At 41.8% G+C, this 20,706-nt stretch overlaps 2 protein-coding genes across 2 annotated transcripts; one reads left to right on the forward strand and one right to left on the reverse strand.

Annotated features, from left to right (window-relative positions):
• The first annotated feature begins 3,518 nt into the window (after positions 1-3,518).
• On the forward strand, positions 3,519-11,026 carry dmbx1a (diencephalon/mesencephalon homeobox 1a). Its single transcript, XM_062405138.1, has 5 exons — positions 3,519-3,657; positions 7,079-7,248; positions 7,482-7,660; positions 8,249-8,642; positions 8,772-11,026. Exons 2-5 carry the CDS (start codon positions 7,095-7,097, stop codon positions 9,209-9,211), a joined length of 1,167 nt encoding a protein of 388 aa, XP_062261122.1. The 5' UTR covers positions 3,519-3,657; positions 7,079-7,094; the 3' UTR covers positions 9,212-11,026.
• A 4,742-nt stretch (positions 11,027-15,768) lies between these two features.
• nsun4 (NOP2/Sun RNA methyltransferase 4) lies at positions 15,769-20,610 on the reverse strand. The gene is made up of 8 exons (XM_062405254.1): positions 20,485-20,610; positions 19,684-19,903; positions 19,063-19,234; positions 18,624-18,778; positions 18,357-18,517; positions 18,122-18,246; positions 17,870-18,002; positions 15,769-17,416 (listed from the first exon to the last, which is right to left on the reverse strand). Exons 1-8 carry the CDS (start codon positions 20,575-20,577, stop codon positions 17,273-17,275), a joined length of 1,203 nt encoding a protein of 400 aa, XP_062261238.1. The 5' UTR covers positions 20,578-20,610; the 3' UTR covers positions 15,769-17,272.
• Between the last annotated feature and the right edge of the window lie 96 nt (positions 20,611-20,706).

Genomic DNA, 20,706 nt, shown 5'->3' on the forward strand with positions numbered 1-20,706 from the left:
GCCTGTATGATCTCTTCAATCCCAGAGTGTGTGAGATTTTTTCCCCTGTTGTTCGATCTCTCTTCTTTTCTTTCTCATTCTCCTCTTCTCTCCCATTCTCTGCCACTCTCTCCAGTTTTTCCTCCTCTCTTTTTTTCTTCCCAACACATAGGTGGATTAAGGCAAAGGGGCTTTTGTTTAGATAAAGCGAAGGATTAAGGAGAGATTTGCCCCCATAAAGTTGTGGGCTTGATGGGCCTTTTATCCCTGCATGTCCCTAAAGCTGTGTTGCCTCTGGATTAGGACTATACAATGGGGCCCCTTGTGCAGAGGGATCCGGGCCAGAGAGAGACAGGAGAGGGGGGGAGAGAGAGAGAGAGAGAGAGAGAGAGAGAGAGAGAGAGAGAGAGAGAGAGAGAGAGAGAGAGAGGCATGCAAGGAAAAGAAATGAGACAGAGGGATTGAGACGAGGGAGAAAAAACACAAGAAGAAAGAGAGAATGGGATGGATGGAGAGAAATGAGGGGAAATTATACAGCTTTTAGAGGAAACTGACAGGTTGAAAACTTTTGGAGGAGGGATTTTCAGAGGAGATCCTGAGATCTTGTCACCAATAAAGAGGATTTCAGGAGGATTCAGAGGCGTGGTGCTGACAATAAACCAGCACACAAAAAAATGGTGTCTGTCTCTTTAAATTCATTTATCTAATGTGCTGGAAAAGAAATAAATAAATAGGGGGAGCGAGTCTTACTGTGGAAGTGCTGCTAATAACGTGTCTAAGAGGTGGCTCCTGGCAAATTGCTTTGTTATTCTTGTCAGAAAGGTCTCCCGCAAGAAGTCGATTTTAAACTACACATCAAAATGATTAATTGCCGTGGGATGAACAGATGCTGAAATACCCTTGAATGGTGCCGGGGAGGCTGGAGTGCAGACCTAATGTATTCATGAAGTTGCAGAAACATCATTAAGAGTATTAATTAGCTATTAGAGAGCAGAACTTCACTGGATGTAAGGATGCCTTTTTGTTATTCATATGAAAATAAGACAAGAGGATGAATCTGGCAAATAACAAATAAATAAAATCCCCCTTTTCCTGCTACAAGAGAAGCTCGGGTGTGATTAACCAACGGGAAATCAATACGAGGGGAATGAATCAGGCAAATAGAAATACATGATATCCACATTTTCTGCTAAAAGAGAAACTCAAACATGGAGGAAATCAATGCAAGTCCAATTTGGCTACGTCAGATATGACTTCACTCACTGTTGGGGGTTAACATCTACAAGAAGAAATCACTGACAGCCCCCGTGCCTCTTCCAAATTCATTTATATGTATTTATATTTGGGGTATTTCCTCATTGGAGGTCATTGCTCACCTTGTATTCAGCAGAGCATGGCAGGGCACAGGGGTGAAGGGAGCTGTTTTCTTTTTTGGGGGAGTTTAAGCCCCTCAGATGGGCTGGACAGCTCTAGTCGCTCTAAGGAGCTTTAGGTGGAGAGGCGCTGAGAAGAAACTCTTTCTCGCTTTAATTGCTTTAGAGACGGCCCTCACAAAGAGACAGTGGCCAGATTTACCTCCCGTTTAAGTTCTTATTTCCATTGGTTCACAAGTTAATCCTCTTTCTTTCTCAGACCTCGCGGAGGAACCGAGTGATAGGAGCCTACCAAGGCGACAGAAACCAGGGAGGCACACGAGGTTTCTTTTTCTGTCTGTTTTTTTTAATAGACCATGCAGGCGAGAGGGAAGACTCGCAGGAGGAAAAGTTTTAGGAAACAGAGTCATCCCTGAAACAGATAATACTATTATTAATATTAATAATAATAATTGCCACATTATTTATTACATTTATTATTATTAATTTAAATAATAAAAGATATCAATAAGAGCAGTTATTTATTTTTTGTGTATGTTTGTCCTTAATTAATCGTTTAAGCAAATACAAAAGACCAATATTTATTTCAGATCACGTTACCAAGAGACTGTATATATTACGGTTATTCTATACATTTTGTGATATATATTATTGAGTTACCTGCTTTCATCTATTTATCTGAGTTGAATTCTATGTAGCTATATCATCAATGTCATCATTTGATAATTTTCCTAATGTTAAGTTTTTATTTAATTTACATGTACATCTAAATAAATAGGTAAATGACTTATAAACAACCTCCTTCCCCTTCACTACCTCTCTCACACACACACACGCGCACACATTGATCGATGTAATCTTGATGCTAAATGTCCACAAACTGCTGATTGTCGATAAAAAAGTGCAGTTAAGTTTGAATGCATCCTGAGCATGAATATTCTCTACTGCATGAAATCTGTTGTCTCCTGTTCCAACTTGTCAGAGTGAGAAACACACAGTCAGAGATAAAACTGCGTTAAAGGCCGAGCACTTTCCGAAAAGAAAAAAATCTCCCAACAAAATATGCGAGCTTTACATTAAAAGGCTACTTTGCGCTGCCCTTAATTCCCTACCTAAACGGTTTTGCTCCGGGAGAAGAAATCTTCTCTATAAACCCTTCAAGAAGAGAAGGGCATTATTGCCCTAATCCTCTTACCCGCAGTCATTTTAAGACAGGGGTTTTTGGAGGCTGAGATGGCGTCTTCTCTTCCCTATCCCATCCCAAATCCTTCCTGGCCGGGGAGAGTGTAAAGGCAGCGCCCTGGCATCTATTAGCCATCTCTCTCCAAAGTCCCCTTCTGCTCCAGTGCAGAACAAGCCGAAAAGCAAACAAACTAAAGGGTGCTGGCTTTTCTTCACCGGACCGGAGGAGAGGCACTGGTTCCATGCAGCAAGCGCGTATGAGAAATGTGAGGAGAAAATTGAACAAAATGGCTTTTACGCACACGCTTTTTGGCTATTTCCCAGAATTGTTAATGATCAGAGTGGGTTGATACACTCAACTGTTAAATAAATTAAAATAAAAAGTCATCGTATAGCCAACATTTTGTTTTGAATTCTCACTTATATATTGCCTACATTCATTCAAAGGTGTTGGGCAAAGCTGCAAACCTGAGGTCCTATCCTATGTGTGCCAAATTAAAAATCACATTTTAAAATAATAATAATAAAATCCCCCTTATGAAGGAATTAATTCCTGCACTTTTGTTTTTGAAAACAAAGCTTAATTCCTCACCCTTTAGTTTTGTTTATGAAGTTGGGTGGAAGAAAAACACCGTGGAGTCAGACACGGGGGGATTGGGCGAACAGAATGTGCTTAAATCGATCATATTTGGAAAGAAGTCCAGACGTCACAGGGACCGAAGCCTGCAGCCGGAACATCAACTATCTTATTTACGTGAATGACGGAGCCGGGCAGCCAATAGGAAGCCGCCGTGGCCCCCGCGAGGCTCCCCCTTATAGCGCACCAGCAGATGGCGGCTTCCCACTGCAGCGCGAGACCGCGAGACAGCAGCACGAGCAGAGAGTGGGAGAGATAAACAGAGAGAAAGAGAGAGAGAGAGAGGATCTGAAGAGAGAGCAACAAGACCAGAGGAGTTTTCCACCGAGCCGAATATAAACTAAACACGAGGAAGAGTGGACAACTATCCAAATCAACAACAACAACAACCGAAGTAGCTGAGAGAAACCTGAATAAGACTAGGAGCTTGGATTCTCTGCGCTTCTGACAAGGACGCGACAGAAAAGACGAGTGTGTCCACAGGAGGTAAGAGAGCAAACATCTTAAACATCAGTTTATTCTGAATTCGTGATTTGCAATGGTTATTTACAACGTGTGTGTGTTTTTTTTAAATCCCTTCACTGTTCATGTAGCCTAGAATATTTTTGCAAAGTGCAGGTAAAAGATGTGCACGTGTTATTAGTTTTATTATGAGCTGTAACTAAATTGAATTAGTTTAAAACACGTTAGTTGTTGGAGTAAAAAGGTAATAACCGGATATGTGATTTTTATTAAATGTGGACATTTTTGGTAAATTTCTTTTCTGCACCAATGCGTGAAATAAATAATGGCTACATTATAAATAAGGGGCGAATTTGAGCACAAGGTTTTTAAGAGTAAACCTCATGCACTTTGTGCAGGAGGCCAGCAGCCACACATAATAAAACAATTGAGCTCCTGGAGTTCACTCTCGTCATGATCGTGATCTCAGCTCAAATTGAAAACTTTGGTGTTTAGATTAAAAAAATATCTTACAGAGGAAAACACTAGATCATTTCCTTTTTATTAAAATAAAATATGTTGGTAACATGATAAAGTCATTAACTATCCTGGCAGGGACAGTGTCATCCTCAAATAGATTTGATGAAAGCTTCAAGTAACATATCAGGCGCTTACATCCCTTTAAACCTCCGCCTGACTCCTGCGTATTAAATATCCTTGAAAATAATATAAATCAAACATGCTCCTGGAACTCTGACAGTTGACACTGGTGACACAGCAAAGGGCAGATTGACAGGTCGGTGTCTGCCCCCCGCGGGGCTGTTGGCAAATAACATGTCTCCTCATTTAGTCGGATCACAGAGCTGCACTGTACATGCCAATTTACATAATGACCGTTTGATAATCGAAGCATTGAGCAGGAGCTGCCAGGAGGGCCCTGCGGTGCCCGGAGCATATGGAGGCTTATGAATGACAATAACACAGAGCACCGACGGGCCCAGGAGCCATTGTGCTGGATTGGTTATGGAGAGGAGGAGGATGTGTGCAGGACATGAGCAGACATGGTGACGATCCTGAGAGCGAAGGGTCGGGGTATAAAGTTCTTTGTACAAAAATACAAGACGGCAAAAACATACATTTCCTTGCTGTGTTTTGCACGATTGAAAATGTGAGGTTAAAATAATCGGCAGATGTGTAAGTCCCTCAAACTTTCATCAGTGATCCTGACTCAACTCTGCAGCTTTAGAGAAACACGTGCTGTTCATATTTACTTCCCATATCAATATTGTTTAACGGGTTAATCATATTTAATGTGCAGAAACAATCAAAAACAACGCATTAAAAAACAGTTCCATTTCTAGAAAACGCGCGCGCGCACACTAGCCAAACCCTCCAGCGCACGCACACGTGCACACAAGGTAACAGAGCCCGTGCACTGTACGTCCGTCGGTGTCAGCGGTGATGATGAATGGAGGGCCTCGCAGTCGAAACCTATTTGCACTTCCATTAGACGGGGAGCCAAATGGGGATCAACATGCATATTTTTACCCGCGGAGGAGCCATACATCTCCGCCAAAACGTTGCCCCGGGGCGATGGGATAAGAGGCCGCCAGAGAGAGGGGGGGCAGCGGGGAGACGGGGCGGCCGGCGGGTGGGTGGGTGGGGGGGGCTCCATTCAACTCAAATACTTGGGGGAGTAAAGTAAATGTTTAGCGAGGCACCTTCTGTCCCGGCGAATTAAACTATTCCCCACTGCCCTCTGATCACATTCATCAGCCGCCGCAGCCACTTAATAGGCTGGGAATGGGCACTGCGGGCACACACACGCGCGTACACACACGCACACGCACAGGCACACACACACACAGAGGCGCACGGTTCATGCACTGCACTAAAACTGCCTTTTACAAGACAGACCACCCAGACTCCTTGTCTGTTTTAGCCTGTTTAAATTGGTCTAAAGGGCCTACAATAATAATAATAATAATAATAATAATAATAATAATAATAATGATAATAATAATAATAATAACAATAACAATAATAATAATATCATTCAGGAACAAATGCTTTGCGCATGACCTCTCATATTTAATATCAATTTTTGATGATCAAAATATGCCAACCTGTGATTAGCTGTATATTATATTGCTTTATTATTGTATAATAAATAATTAACCCTGGGATAATTAACATTCAACATATTTCAAATTAGCCTATAACCAATATATATATAATTGTGTGACCTTTTCAACCAATGTTGTTGACAATTGTTTTTTTATTTTCACAGTTTGGGTCTAGACTCAATGACTTTTATGAAAACTGACCAAATTAGAAAATAAATAAATAAAGGTTACAAAAAAAAAGGTAAAATAACAACCTTAAACTTGTGTGTCTGTTTAGGTCCATAACTTGCAGATCCCATGGCTTAAGAGCAGACTGTCACACACAGCAGAGAGATTTATATATCCTCCTCCCTGTGGTCTCTCTGTAATAGTTATAATAAGTGTTTGGGCCGCAGAGATCTTATGTCCCCCTCCTGTCCCCCTCCTCTCCCCCTCCTCTCTGCTAATACATATCTAATCGTGTCCTCCAGCGGTTCATCTATGAAAGTCTCGGCCGTGAAGGAGAACTAGGCTACAACATGAGAGTTTGGGAAAATTGCTGCCTTTTAAAAAGACTCGAACATGAATATGTTCCCTCAAAGAAATGAATCAGTGTCGGTGTAAGAATATTAAATGTTCAGGCCTCTGTTTGGTTTATAAAAAGGCCAAAATAAATGACAGGCTCCAGCAACGCACTCATTTTTGCTTAGAAATTAAAATCTAAAGATCAAAATAGAGTCATTATAATTGAACAGCAGCACATTAAAACATAATCCTGGTATCTGGTTCCAGGTTTTGCCACCGAGACCCGGAACAAATCTCCTTGTATCATTTTCCAACACATTTCATCAAAGCGTTGATCTGTCAAAGCATCGTTTTCTGCGGGGATTTGGCTTCATGCGGGATCACCGCGACACGTGAATAAATTCATGAATAACGCATCCGTCTCGGTTCATTATGGGAGCCACTGATAATTACCCCAATTTAAAGTCTTTTGTATAATTAATGGCATGAACACAGTGATAATTGGATGTTAATGGATAAGACTTTTGTTGAGTGTGCACATTAAATCTGTCGGCCCTTGAGCGCATGGACCTGCTGTCAAAAAAAGAAAGAAAAAGAGCTGGTGTGAATCATATCACTTCATCCCACAGACTTTACATAAGGGTTTTGTTTTCTTTTTGTGTTTCTTATGTCTTAACAAAAGTGGAGGGAAATGGAGTGAGCTGAGGATCACACTGGTCACAGCGTGTCCATCAGCATCCATGCGTCCATCCCTTTAAAGTCAAAATGTCTCTTAAAAAATATGAATCACTGTTTCTTCAGCTCTGAAAATCACCTCCTCTCCTCCTCCTCCGCAGGTAGCGACCTCTCACCATGCAGCACTACGGGGTGAACGGCTACTCTCTGCACGCCATGAACTCCCTCAGCGCCATGTACAACCTGCACCAGCAGGCCGCGCAACAGGCGCAGCACGCGCCCGACTACCGGCCGTCCGTGCACGCGCTTACACTGGCCGAGAGACTCGCTGGTAATTGAGTGCAAACACACGCACACACACACACGCACACTAGCCACCGAGCCACTGACGCAATTGCGATGATGCATTATAACAAAACTAAATCATGTGCATGTTTAATATTTGGAAACACTGAAGCAAACATTTATGATGGAAACAAAGTATCAACGTTTTTAACCTCCCCATGTGCCCAGTAAAATAAAACCTGCCGTGTGTTTTCTCTTCCAACGGCTGCGCATTTCAAGACATCATCCTGGAGGCTCGCTATGGCTCTCAGCACCGCAAACAGCGCCGGAGCCGCACGGCCTTCACCGCACAGCAGCTCGAAGCGCTGGAGAAGACGTTCCAGAAGACCCACTACCCGGATGTGGTGATGCGGGAGCGGCTGGCCATGTGCACCAACCTGCCCGAGGCCCGAGTGCAGGTAGGCCTGTTCTGAAGGAAAATCACTGTACGGAGACACAACTATCACTGATTTGGCTGGGGCTGGCTGTGCGTAAATTTGGCTTTACGCACAGATCTTACACGTGTTTTCGTATCAGTCCTTTATTTATAATATACAATTATTTTTGTGTATTTAAATAATTTACATAATTAATCAAAATAGTAGAAAAATAAATGGTGCATCAATATACACCACAGTCATACAGAATTTAAATAAAAACTAACCAAACAAAATCTAAATTGTCTATGTTCTTATGTACTTCCTTGCCTACATTCAGTCACCTTTTTTAATTGTGCCTGCATAAAGGAAAGGATGGTTATTCATCTGAATAAACACTTAATTCTAAAATATAGTGTCAATTTAATTTCTATTCTAATTCTAAAATCTAGATTATGATCATTTGCTTCTCAAGTTCTGTGATAATCAAAACTCTATGTTATCCTGGCATTTACTGACTTTGTGTGCTTTTCACATGTGACTTAACCATTTGAGAGCCACTGAACTCATATTTATTATCTGTTTAAGTCTCCTGCCTTAAACTCACCCCCTTCTTTTCTCTATAATCAGGTTTGGTTCAAGAACCGCAGAGCCAAGTTCCGCAAGAAGCAGCGCAGCCTCCAGAAGGAGCAGCTCCAAAAGCAGAAAGAGGCGTCAGGGGAAGGGAGTGAAAAGGAGGACGCACCTCCCTCCACAACCATCCTTCCTGACACCCAGGTGCCTCCTCCATCCTCCTCCTCCTCTTCGTCTTCTCTGGAGACAGACGGTCCTGTGGTCCGTCCTGTGCCGCTGGACATGGAGCTGAACGTCACGTCTGCAGAACACTCAGGCAGCGAGTCAGCGACAGAGGATAATGCCACAGATAAAGAGGACGAGAGTAAATCTCAAAGGGAGGAGATAAAATGTGAGAGAGCAGTGACACCTGGAGACGTGTCCCCCTGCAAAAGGCTCAGCCCTAAACAAGGTAAACACCTTAACTTTATTTTGACAATGAGAGTTTCTTTATCCTTCATAAACTTGTGAATCAGATGACATCCCACATCTGCAACAATCCACACATCCACTGACTAACTTTATCTAACCCTCTGTCCAGATTCCCCCCTGGTCTCTCCATCCCTGACCCCCTCCTCTTCCAGCAGCGGCCTGGGCAGCAGCGGTCCTCTCCCTCAGAGCCACGCTTACTCTTCCTCCCCGCTCAGCCTGTTTCGTCTACAGGAGCAGTTCCGCCAGCACATGGCCGCCACCAACAACATGGTGCACTACCCCGCTTTCGACCTCGCCGCCCCATCCTCGCTGCCCTACCTAGGAATGAATGTTAACATGCCCCCTGCACCGCTGGGCTCCCTGCCCTGTCAGTCCTACTACCAGTCCCTATCCCATCATGCCCAGCAGGTGTGGAACAGCCCGCTGCTTCAGGCGTCTGCAGCCAGCGGACTCACCAGCCACAACAGCAAGACCACAAGCATTGAGAACCTGCGTCTGAGGGCCAAACAGCACGCCGCCTCGCTGGGACTGGACACAATGTCTAACTGAGTATCAGACTGTACGGAGGACAATGTGAACTCAACCTCAGCATCGGCCCACACATCATCACATCCCACTGCGTGTCTCTGTGACTGTGATCGGCCTTTAGGGGCTGAACTGACCCCAACTAGAGCAGATGGACACAGGACATGCAGAGATGTTCCACAATTAAACCAACATGCACTGGACCTACAGAACTGAAACAGCTTTCAAAGACAAACCACACTTCCACGACCTTATCGACTCCTCTCAGCTTCTACTGCAGCTCAAGATCCAAAGGTATCCCACAACCTTTGGAAAAGAAAAACCCAGAAGATACTGAACATTGCATGAATTAGATGCAGCGGATCAAGTGAATGTCCCAAATTCACGGGACAAACCACATTCTTGACTCATGATGGCGCTTCCAACAGACAGACAAGTTGGACCTTCACAACGCCTGAAATAATATAAAAAAGATAATGTGAACAGCTGACGACGGATGCACTCAACTTAAAAGACAATGCAACAATGTTTACAAGAATAATGTGAATGAATGAGGCACTTTTGGAGGAATAATGTTTGTTGTTGGAGGAAAAGAAAAAAAAGGTATCACTCACGCAGCAAAGAGACCATTCCTGTCAAAAGACCATTGACTTTTCAATTAAGAAACGTGGTTATGTACATAGCATGTACTACATAACAGCACATACATAAAAATAAACCCGAGCCATGTTGTCCTCAACAGCATAATTAAATGTGACTAATTTACCAGTTTAATGGCCAGTAATATGCCACTTTGCACAGAGGCTGGCTTGATGATGAGAAAATGATTTCAGTGAATAGATTCTCAAAGCTTTTAATTACATATTGCCCTGGGCTGAGGGAGCTGGGGCAAATGCAATTATGAACATGCATAGCATTTAAAGTGGCCTTTATAAATTCAAAAGGTCCCAACGTTACACAGTCAAAGTAGCAACGTGATTGACATCAATTGGAAATCACTTTCCATTGAATTCACAATGGTATTCTCAACATACTTGGACGATTAGATAAATGCTGACCGGACTCGTATTGTCTCAGACGCTTTTCGAGCCTTGATATTCTCTTGAGGAAACATGCAGCTTGACTGTTAGCACTTGATAAGGAGAATCCCACGCGTCTCTGATGTTTTCTGTTCATGTGTTCTGGCAAGTTAAGTCTTCATATGAAAAAAAAGCACATTATTTTAATATGTACAGTACAAAAAAGTTTATCTATTAATGTTTACTGGTAGGGTATAATTGTAAAGTTCCTATTATGTTGTATAGTGGATAATGGACTCAGATAAAACTCATTTAGCTTTCAGATTGTACGATTGTATTTGCTGAGCCCAACGGCAGCAGCGGCCCCTGTTCACGCCTCCTCTCTTGGTTGTCTGTGTACAGATCCTGGGTTGAATTTAAATATTTTATAGGTGTTCAGTTGTTTTTTTTCCTCTGGATATGACTTAAAAGAAGCAGTGGAACAAATCTGGGTCGTTGGAAAACCGCCACCCTCTGCAGTTTGCAATCAATCCGGAGAAAAAAAAGCCTGAAGTCGAAGAAGGTGAAGAGATTTCAGTGAATAATTGACCCGAGTCCTCTGTGTACTGCTGTCTTGACTCTATTTGAGTTCCCTTGTTGCCCTTATTCTAATGCTGCCCCCCCCCCCCCCGACTGTCTCTGTCAAACTACTCGGTCCAGTGGTAGATAGATTTATGATGGAGGAGAAAGTGATCGGACCATCAGCAGTGTTGTTTCCTTTTTCTCCTCCGTAACAATGTAGACTTGACCTAGTGTTGTTGTAAAATTATCATTAAATAAAAACATTGCTTGGAGATGTTTATATGGAAGAGTTCTCTGTCTGTGCTGGATATTTGGTGGATCGGGACCAAACTGACCTGGGTGAGGATATGGACTAAAATTATATCACGATAAAAAGTCTCATATCATTCGATATTGATAATTATCATTACAATAATTATTATTTCTTTTAGGTTTTAAGACAGATTTTTATTCCTGAGTGAAAGGTTGTGGTTTGAAACTCTTCTTTATGGGAAGAGAATGACAATCACTAACTAATCAGCAAAATATATTACAAATCTAAGCGTATAAACATTATATCAATACAGATTGTTCTTTTGTTATACTGCTAATTAATACAATTATCGTTTTATTGCCCAGCCCTATGTCCATAGTTAAAATGAATTTGACTGCATGAATTCAACATTTCATGGTGTATTAAGCAAAGAAAAGCTATTGATTGAATGTATATGAAGAACTCTGAAGAACTTACTTTAAACATTTTTTTTACATAAAACAAAGTAGATGTTTGTGAAAGTGAAATTTGAACAAAGCTATACATTTACAGTGATATCAGTCGAGTTTTTCTTCTGCGTCAAAAATGAAATAACACAAGAAAGGGTGACGGTGTGAGGAAATCAAGAACAACTAAAAGGTGGGAAAAAGGTAAAATTAAAAGAACAATTACAGGAAGAAAATAAACATGATTTATTAGGGGCCTAACAGGGACAGAAAAAGACCAACGTAATCTGAAAAATAAAAAGCTGCGCGGAGACATAAGCCATCCCCAATGAATAAGCAGGCCATTATCCTGAAGAATGACGGCCCGGGGCGGTGATTATGCTGCTATTATATCTTTAACAGCATGGTTTGTCAAAACGCACAGACCCCCACCCAACTGTGCTCCTAGACACACACGCACACACACAGACATTGACACAGACACGCACACTTACACACACAAACACTTGGACATCTCTTCCATATCCTCCAAAACATGCCCTTGCTCTTCCCTCAGTAAAACTTTACATTCTGTCTGTGTGACTTTGCTCTGCTGCTAATTGAAATGGCCTCTTACATACATTTGCCCCTCGGTGTGTGTAAATAACAAATGCAGCTGCTGCACTGAGGCACGATCCGACCGTTATGAATGAGCGCTTTCCAAAAATCGGATAGAAGGGGATAATGATCTCACCAGATTAGCAGCGTTAATGTGGGTGTAACACCTCACCCTAACCTTGTTGTGTTTTATTACACCACATACATGTGTGTGTGTCGGTCCTCGGCCAAGGGCATCCCGATTGTGTGACTGATAAGATTGTGGTGTTGATATGCAGCCGGAGTGAATGTCCTTGTTATCCAGGGGAGGAATCTGTCCAGCTACACAGCAGGATTTCCTCCCATGGGGCCGAGGAGCAGAGAACATAACACAATATTCTTGTTCCAAATGTTCTCTCTTTTCTCACCACCCATCCCCCCAAACACAAACACACACACACCCACACACACACACCCCGGGGGTTGAACACGGATAGCTAGATTGTACTGCTGCAGGGTCAAGTGTGTTGAGCCCTCGATGCTGGATCAGGTGCTTCCATCTCTAACACTTAGGGCTGTATATTCACCCCTGATACCATAACCACCTATTTATAGGCAGACACTCTCCATCTACTTTCGTTTAAGCAAGTGATGACATGTGTGCCTGTTTGCCTTTGTGTGTGTGTGTGTGTGTGTACTTATATCTTTGTGAGGACCACTTTAAACATAGACCCTACAGAGTGAGGACATTTTGAACGACCCTCACAGACTGTATGAAAGGTAAGATTTGTATTTAGGGTTAGAACTAGGTGTAGGGTTAGGCATTTAGTTTGGATAGTTAAGGTTAGGTTAAGGGGCTTGGGAAAGTATTATGTCAATAAGTTTCCTCACTAGATAGAAGTACAAACATGGGTGTGTGTGTGAAAGAGAGAGAGAGCTGTGAAAACCACTGCTTTAGAAAGAGCAAACAACTCCCAGCTATGGATCCGATACTTTAAAACTCTAGCAGCCCTAACTTCTCAAAAAACGCATTTTATAAGAGTAACTTCTAAACATGTAAATATTGCAATTTTATGTTGTAAATAAGACTGTAATAGAAATGACATGTTTAACATGTTCTGAGACAACACACACACACACGCACACACATACACACAAATACTTACACGCACAGAGCCCCCAGGAGCAAGCCCCACCACACAAAAATCACAGTGTACCATTCAATCAGAGCTTTTTCCTCCCTCCTCTCCATGGTTCTCTTAAAGGTTTTAACCATGGCGAGAATGAAAAGTGCCAGCGTTAGAAACCTTGGCCCATTGAGGGGGTGACAGGGTCTGCCAGAATATGATCCTAATCCTGTTTCCAGCATTCTTTTAGCCTACTGGCATTGCCATTTCACTGCATATTCTCGGAGCTGTCAGGCCCAGGGAAATCCCTCTAATAGTGCATTGCCCAGATACACATCAAAGCCCTCCTGGAAACCACCAGCAGGAACTTAAGGCAGAGGGAAGCAAGTATAATCAGGCTCACAGCTGCACATGCACACGCAACAAAGCTGGAACTTGGCTGGACACCATCATTCACGTTGAAGTTTAACTCGTATATTATGCTTGAAGATGTCCAAACTTCTCTAAAAAAATTGGCATGGCAACAATCCTTGTTCTTTTCCCGGAGGCGTTTTTTAAACTGACTTTTATTTGTGACATGTTAACTACTTCACAGCGGAAGATGGTGAGATGAGATAACTGCAGGAAAAACAAAGAGAGGAGCGACATCGAGAGGCGAACAACAGGTGTCTAAACTGCATATCCTGGGCCACCCTCCTTTGGTTCCACTTCATCTTCCATTTTCTTCTTGTCCTTTTTTTCTTAAACACTCTGACTGCCATCTCGCCCCTCCCCGGGTAATCTTCTTAGAGAGAAGAAAACCCCCATTCTCTGTCTTCTTAATCTGTCTGCAGCCTAAACCTACGGTTGCATTTCCAATGCGGGCCCCACTAAACTGAACGGCAGCGCTCCCAGCCCGTTCATGGAGTAACATGTCTGCTGTAGCAAGCTTTTTAGAAGAAATTTTAAAAGGGAAGTCTTCAGTTACAAGGGGAAATGCCTCAAGCAATTTGTAACTACAAAAAAAAAGTGTAGATTTCTCACATTGAACCCAGGGCAGCAGCAGCCACATGAAAAACACATAACAGGACTCTGCATGGAACTGCAATTAAAACTGTATGGAAATATTAAGCAGAAGGGATCATCAATCAAACATCAGATTGATCAGATAAAATCCAAAAGCTGAATTATGCAAATGCCAGTAGTGTAAAGTAACTAACTACAGTTATTCAGTTACATAAGAATTTTGAGATACTCGCCACTACATTTCAGATGAACAGTTTATACTTCTCTTGTCTTCATTCTTCTGAAAGTTGTTACCCTTTCCTTTGTGATTAAGATTTTTTATTTCAATCATTGTTGTTAAATACAATATATTGTTAATGATTGAAACCAAAGTTTCAAAAATCTATGAAATTATGGCATCGATTCTCCCTCACAAATATGTTATAATCTCTTCACCCTTCAGATTTATCTTGTAACCATTTTACAGTACAATACTTCTTGCACACAATCATGTTATTTATAAAAAAAAACATGTCAGAAGCGACTTCTCTGCAAAATTAGTGCTTTTACTTTTGATACTTTTAACATAACTTGCGTATAATAGTTAAGATTGCAAGATATTTATTTGTAATTTAGAATTGATAATTTTTACTTAAATTTTACGTACAAAAAAATCATACAAATCCAGTACTCCCAAAAAGAACTTGCTGGTTGAGTTGCAACTTTGGACCAAAATAATTTAAAGAGTTTAGAGATATTGATTTAGCACTGATGATACATAGTCCGCCCACACACAGCATGAACAAAGTATCATGTAAAACACAAATGCGATCATGACAGATTGTAAATTGGCTTCTAGAGAAGAGTATGAGATCGAGAGCATGAAACTCTACATGTGAGATTTAATGTTAAAGTGTTAAATCTTTGTAAAAACTGAAAACAAATTTCATAAAATATTATGGAAAAAGAGAGAGAATAAAGGAGAAGAGAGGACATTAACTTACTCATGTCTCCTGCTCTTTGTTACTCTAACCCTTTTCAGTCTGTAAAACATCTTTTTGTGAAAATTATACCTGTAAACTTAAATATAAATTAGTTTTTGAAAATAGGAACCTCTGTTATCTGGGAAAAAATAATCAAACACCATTTCTCATTTTCTTTCTGACCTGTGGCTGAGACAAGTGGGCGCACATCCTGCTGTGCTCAGTGTACACACATTTTACTGACAAAGACCCCCCCCCCCCTAGTGAAATCCCCTCTCCCACCACAGACTGGGACATGATCCTGGGTTTGACCAAAACAGCAGCTGTTTTTTTAATACGGAGACTATAACTAAGACACCATTTTCCTCCAGGTGTGTCCCAATAAAACATAAATTCACCTGAACCACTGAAGACACAAAACTGAAATGTCAACAGTCGCAGGTAAACAAAACATCTAAACATGTAATGTAACCCACTGAAGACATTTCCTTAAAGATGTTCCATTCGCTTTCTGCTGTCATTTAATAACCTGCAGTCCCTGTTTCAATATACAGAGCTCATTACTAAGAACAAGATCATTCATTCAGCATCGGAGCTTGTGTTGTATGAGGTGAAAATATTAGACTGTGACCGTGCGTTGCATCTTTATTGACAGAAAAAAAGGGCAACATTTGTATTTGGAAACACAACAGAGGCATGGTTGTGCAGTTGAATCCATAATATTCATCTTTCTAATACACAGCATACATCTTCCTAACATAGGCTTACACACGGGGACGCAAATGCACAGCGCTTCATTGGCTAATTCAATAATAAAGCAGGCAGCTAGTCGAGTCTATGGACAGGCAGCAAAGAGAGTAAGTCATCTCAATAGTCTGCCGTCTCCTGAGTGTTAAAACATGTAAATTTATGTAAGAGCCCATAGGAAACACATATTTACAATACGTTTAGGTAATCACAAGATGTGCGAAGAGGCATTCAAGACCCTGGAGACGAAAGCAGTCAATACAAAAATAGTTTTTATGTGTCATTAATTCCCTCTGCATTCCCAGATACATCCCCCTGTTACCGCAGTAATACAGTAATCACTCACAATCGCACAGAAAATTATCTGCACTCATCTGTGGAATAAAAAAGCGGAGGGGCAAAACAGGGCGAGATGTCCTATTTTAGCTCTTTGCTGCCTCTTTAATGTTCATCTGGGAGCCGCATGGCTGCCGTCCATCCCTGCACGGGGATGGGAGTCGGCTCCTGCACTTGGAGCAGCTTAATGACGGTGGGATGTGGTTGTTGGACTCATTAGACACACGCACATACACACACACCTTTTTCACGCAACATTGCCTGGGCAGGACAACATAAAGGGTCATCGGCGGTGCGATGGAGAAAGAGGCACCTCTACGCTCACGTTATGTTGATAAGAGGAAACGTTTCACCTCTGGGTGATGTCGATGCAAAACGGAGTCAATCCAGCAGTAATAATGAAACTTGCACAGATTCAGATGTGAGAAGCCAAATGGTCAAAAAGGTCATTACCTGTTCATTACGCCCTCCTTCCACACAGCCCAATATTACATTATCAGGCAAAGCCATCAAACCTGATGAATTACCAGGGAATGTCATTTTCACTGGAGACTTAAAGAGAGAAGGTAATTCTGACAGAAATGTGAGTTTCACTAATGTGATTCCACAAACTGATACACACAGACCGTATGAAGTGGAGTTGCTGGAACATCTATAGATACATGTGCTTAGTGCCCTCTAGTGGGAAAACAGTATAGAGTATGCCTTTACTCTTAAGTTAATGTTGCCACCTATGGAGTTAAAATTAAACTGCAAGTAAAATACACACCACAGTGCTGGTTCCGCTCCTCATCTTTGTTAAAAAATGTTTTTGTATTCCGGGACACAGAAAGTTGGCATTCCACTTGGATTATGAGTCTCCAAAGGTGTCCAAAACAAATAGCTCAGAGCTGTCCAGTGTGTCCACAGTCATGTCCATCCACTGGAGACTTTGTTCACTCCGATGTTGGAATAAGTCAGCAGCCAAATGTGCTTCAGTTTGCAAGTGTTGAAAAGAATAATGGGGCGTCTGTGTCGCCAGGCTTTGGGCTTTGGGTCAAATCGGTTCCTCGTTTACGTCAGCCTCCTCAGCTTGCACATGTAGATAGGCCCAAAGTTAGCAGCTAAATGTGGGATGACCATCTCACCCAAGTGGAGGTCAGGGGCGAAGTGAAAGGTTTTCCTAAACATGTGAGTGAGGGCTCGCAGATCGACGACCTGGAGGTGGACATGATTGGGAAATGGGGGGGGAGAGAGGAAACAAAAAGATCAAAACAGTCTGTTGGATTCTCTTTTCATTATCAGGGAATTCCTACAGTCACAGCAAGAACAAAGCACATACAAGAGAGAAAGTGCAAAAGGTGAAAGAGAATGCTGAAGACATGGAGCAAAGGAGCGGGTCGGAATCGAACCTGCGGCCGCTGCAGAGGAATCAAGCCTCAGTACATATACAATGGGCAGTCCAGATTATAAATGTATAATATAAATAACCTTTCATGAGAAAGTTGCCGCAGCGGACTGTTTCTAATATGTACAGAGAATATTGAAAAACTACACATATATACGTGTGAGTGTTTATGAGGAGTCACTTTCCTATTAACGATCTACTCAATGTGGGAAGTTGCATCTCTAGTTTACAGTTTTTCGATACTGACAGTTTGTCTGACTGACCTCAACGCTGATGCCGTGGTTCTCTCGAGCCAAGTGAACGGCTTGTTCCACCACACTCAGGTTCTGGATTGGAGAGAGCGTACAGGTGGAGTACATGATCTCCCCACCTGGACATGCTGCTTGGATTCCCGCCCTTCAGGAGAGATGGCAGCATGGTTATTCATTTTCTATAAAATAGTCATGTTCATGTTTTAGCTTCAAGGTAGAATCGTTAACTGTAATCTCATAAACTGTAGTCACACAGATACTTACAGCAGCAGCTCCAGCTGTAACTGTGGCAGCTTCCGTCTCTCTCCAGTCCTGATCTTATTGAATATATTATTGTCGTCTTCAATTAGTGAATGTCTGTCTGTGGTGCAGGGAACGTCCACAAGGACCTGGACACAGAGGAAAGGAGGATGTGGTCAAGATCGAAGTATTTCGTAAATTTGGATTATTCGGGTACTGCCTATCTGAAATTTTTCATGATGATTTGTCTGAGTCTTACTCGGTCAAAAGTGTTCCTCTCGATTTCCCCCCACTTAGTTCCATCAAAGGTGGTGATGCGTAGGTTCTTTTCTGTAAAGAAGTGCTTAGGAAGGTAGCTGTGTAGGACCTTTCTCAGTCGTGTTGTCCGAGACGCAGTGGAGTCATTTACACACAAAAACCCTTTTCAATAAACACAAACAGGGAAAGGTTAGCAGTCACTCACTGACAGATCCACAGAACTACGACTGACAGAAAGAGAACAGGGAGGGGAGATCACTCCACTTACTGATAGCCTGTGTCTGAAGTAAAGTGAGGGCCTTGCCTCCTGGAGCAGCACAGAGGTCAAGCACATTGTGACCTTCTTGAACATCCAGTGCAAGACAAGGCAGCACTGACGCTGCGTCCATCAGGTAGTAACCCAGCAACCTCTCCATGTCTGGCCTTAAGAGAGCAAGAAAGAACTGAGCTTCACTGGAAGATTTCATGGTTCTCAAATTTTCAAGCAGAGAAACGCAGGGCCAATGTCAACAATGTTTTCTGATTACTGACAGCCACAGTCGCATAAAAAAACTGAAAAAGCCAGGCCAAATTCTTTGTTTCTGTTAAACAACACATTTTGGTTTTTAAAGTCTTATATTTTTCCTATCAATCTATTCTAAATTTTCTCTAATGACAAAGCAAAAACTTCAATCAAAATGTTTGGCCAATAAGTTGAATAAGCTCACCTGGCAGGCTTGAATCTGGTGATATCTCCTCTTGGAAACACTACACACTTGATGTTAGGACTAAGCTTCAGGGGAGACAGCAGCTGATCGTCAACATCAGGTTTCTTCACAGGAACATTATTTGATTCCTCCTCCAAACAAGTCTCAGATTTCTCCTCCGAGCATGGCTGAGCTGCAAAAGATTAAGTATAATAATAATTTTATATAATAATAGGATTTAAGTTTAATAGATGATTCACATTGAGATAATAAGGTTTGGATCATAAATCTGGATAAAATTAGTGTTAAATAACACAAAAGAGATTTAACAATTTGAGACTTCAGGACTTATCCCAGAGCAAGAGATAAAAAGAGACATGCATTAAATCAGGATTCAAAATCGGTGCTTAAAGATAATGAGTATTTAATGTGTAATTATGTATGATTAAAGAACACAACAGTAAAATGCATGTAGTGAATTGTTATGTAGAATAACTTCTGACGAACTCAACTTAAATGAATGCCGATCATGATCTGAAAGATTTCTACGCCCTCTGTAACAAAAACTGAAATCACAACACTTCTTAAAACTCTCTTAAACTAATGTCAGGTTTACTGTGAACTCTGGCAACACACGCCTACCCTCTGTATCTGTGTCGTTGATGAAGTCTCTGCATCCCCTGGCTTGAAGGTCTGCCAGGACGTCCTCATGGGAGAAATTGTTGAGCAGGGCTCCGTATTTCCTCTCCGACAGCAAGGCAACTCGGACCGACGGCCACAGCTCTCCCAGATGGGCACTGTAGTTGGCATCAAAGTACTGCAGGGCCAGGGAGGAGGCTGGGCACTTGGCACGTGTAGTAGCCTGTGAACAAATTATTAAACATCAATTTTAAATGTTTTTTAGGTCTGGATGACATGGCCAACATTTTAATCAAGAAAGATAATTAATTATCTCGATAAATGCCACATTATTAAACATTTTAAAGTTTAAAGACTGATTTTGCTCCTAAGTGAAGGTCCTGGTTTTAAATACTTGTTGTATTTATTGTCTTTTGCAAGAAAATGTACAATCAAGAGTTGAAGTTCGATTTATGATCTTCAATTCGAATAAAACAGTATATACATTATATCTTGAGGAATCAGAGTAACAGTAGAAGCACAACACAGTTACTTTATGTCTTGTACTTGACTATTTCATGAATATATTGGGTCATATATTAGATTTATGTGCAGAAGTCACTGTCATTTGTTTCAACAGAGATTATAACTATTTACATTTCAGGGGCAGACATTTTAATCGAGCTCTCTCTGACCATGGGGCACACATCACTGTCAAAAGGACCTTTGGAAGAGATTTACTTCATGTTGCTATCAGGCTAATAAGAACTAACAGATACTAAATATGGTGTCATCGCTTCCTCCTCCACTGGGCTAACAACGTACCCATTTCTCTTTCACTCGGTGTCTTCTGGGCGTTAAACTCCTCAAATCTTTCACTTTCCTCAGCAGCAGTCTGGTATCCATGAGCAGCGCCATTACGCTGTGCGACAGTTAATTGGGTCCGACTCCGGTCCGACAGCCCAAAACTAAAGTTCCCCCACGCATGAACTGTCACGAGGGGGTGGGCCTTAGACAAAAAGCAAGTTGATGATTGGACTACAGCCA

Source organism: Platichthys flesus, chromosome 14 (genome assembly GCF_949316205.1).
Source record: "Platichthys flesus chromosome 14, fPlaFle2.1, whole genome shotgun sequence".
NCBI lineage: Eukaryota > Metazoa > Chordata > Actinopteri > Pleuronectiformes > Pleuronectidae > Platichthys > Platichthys flesus.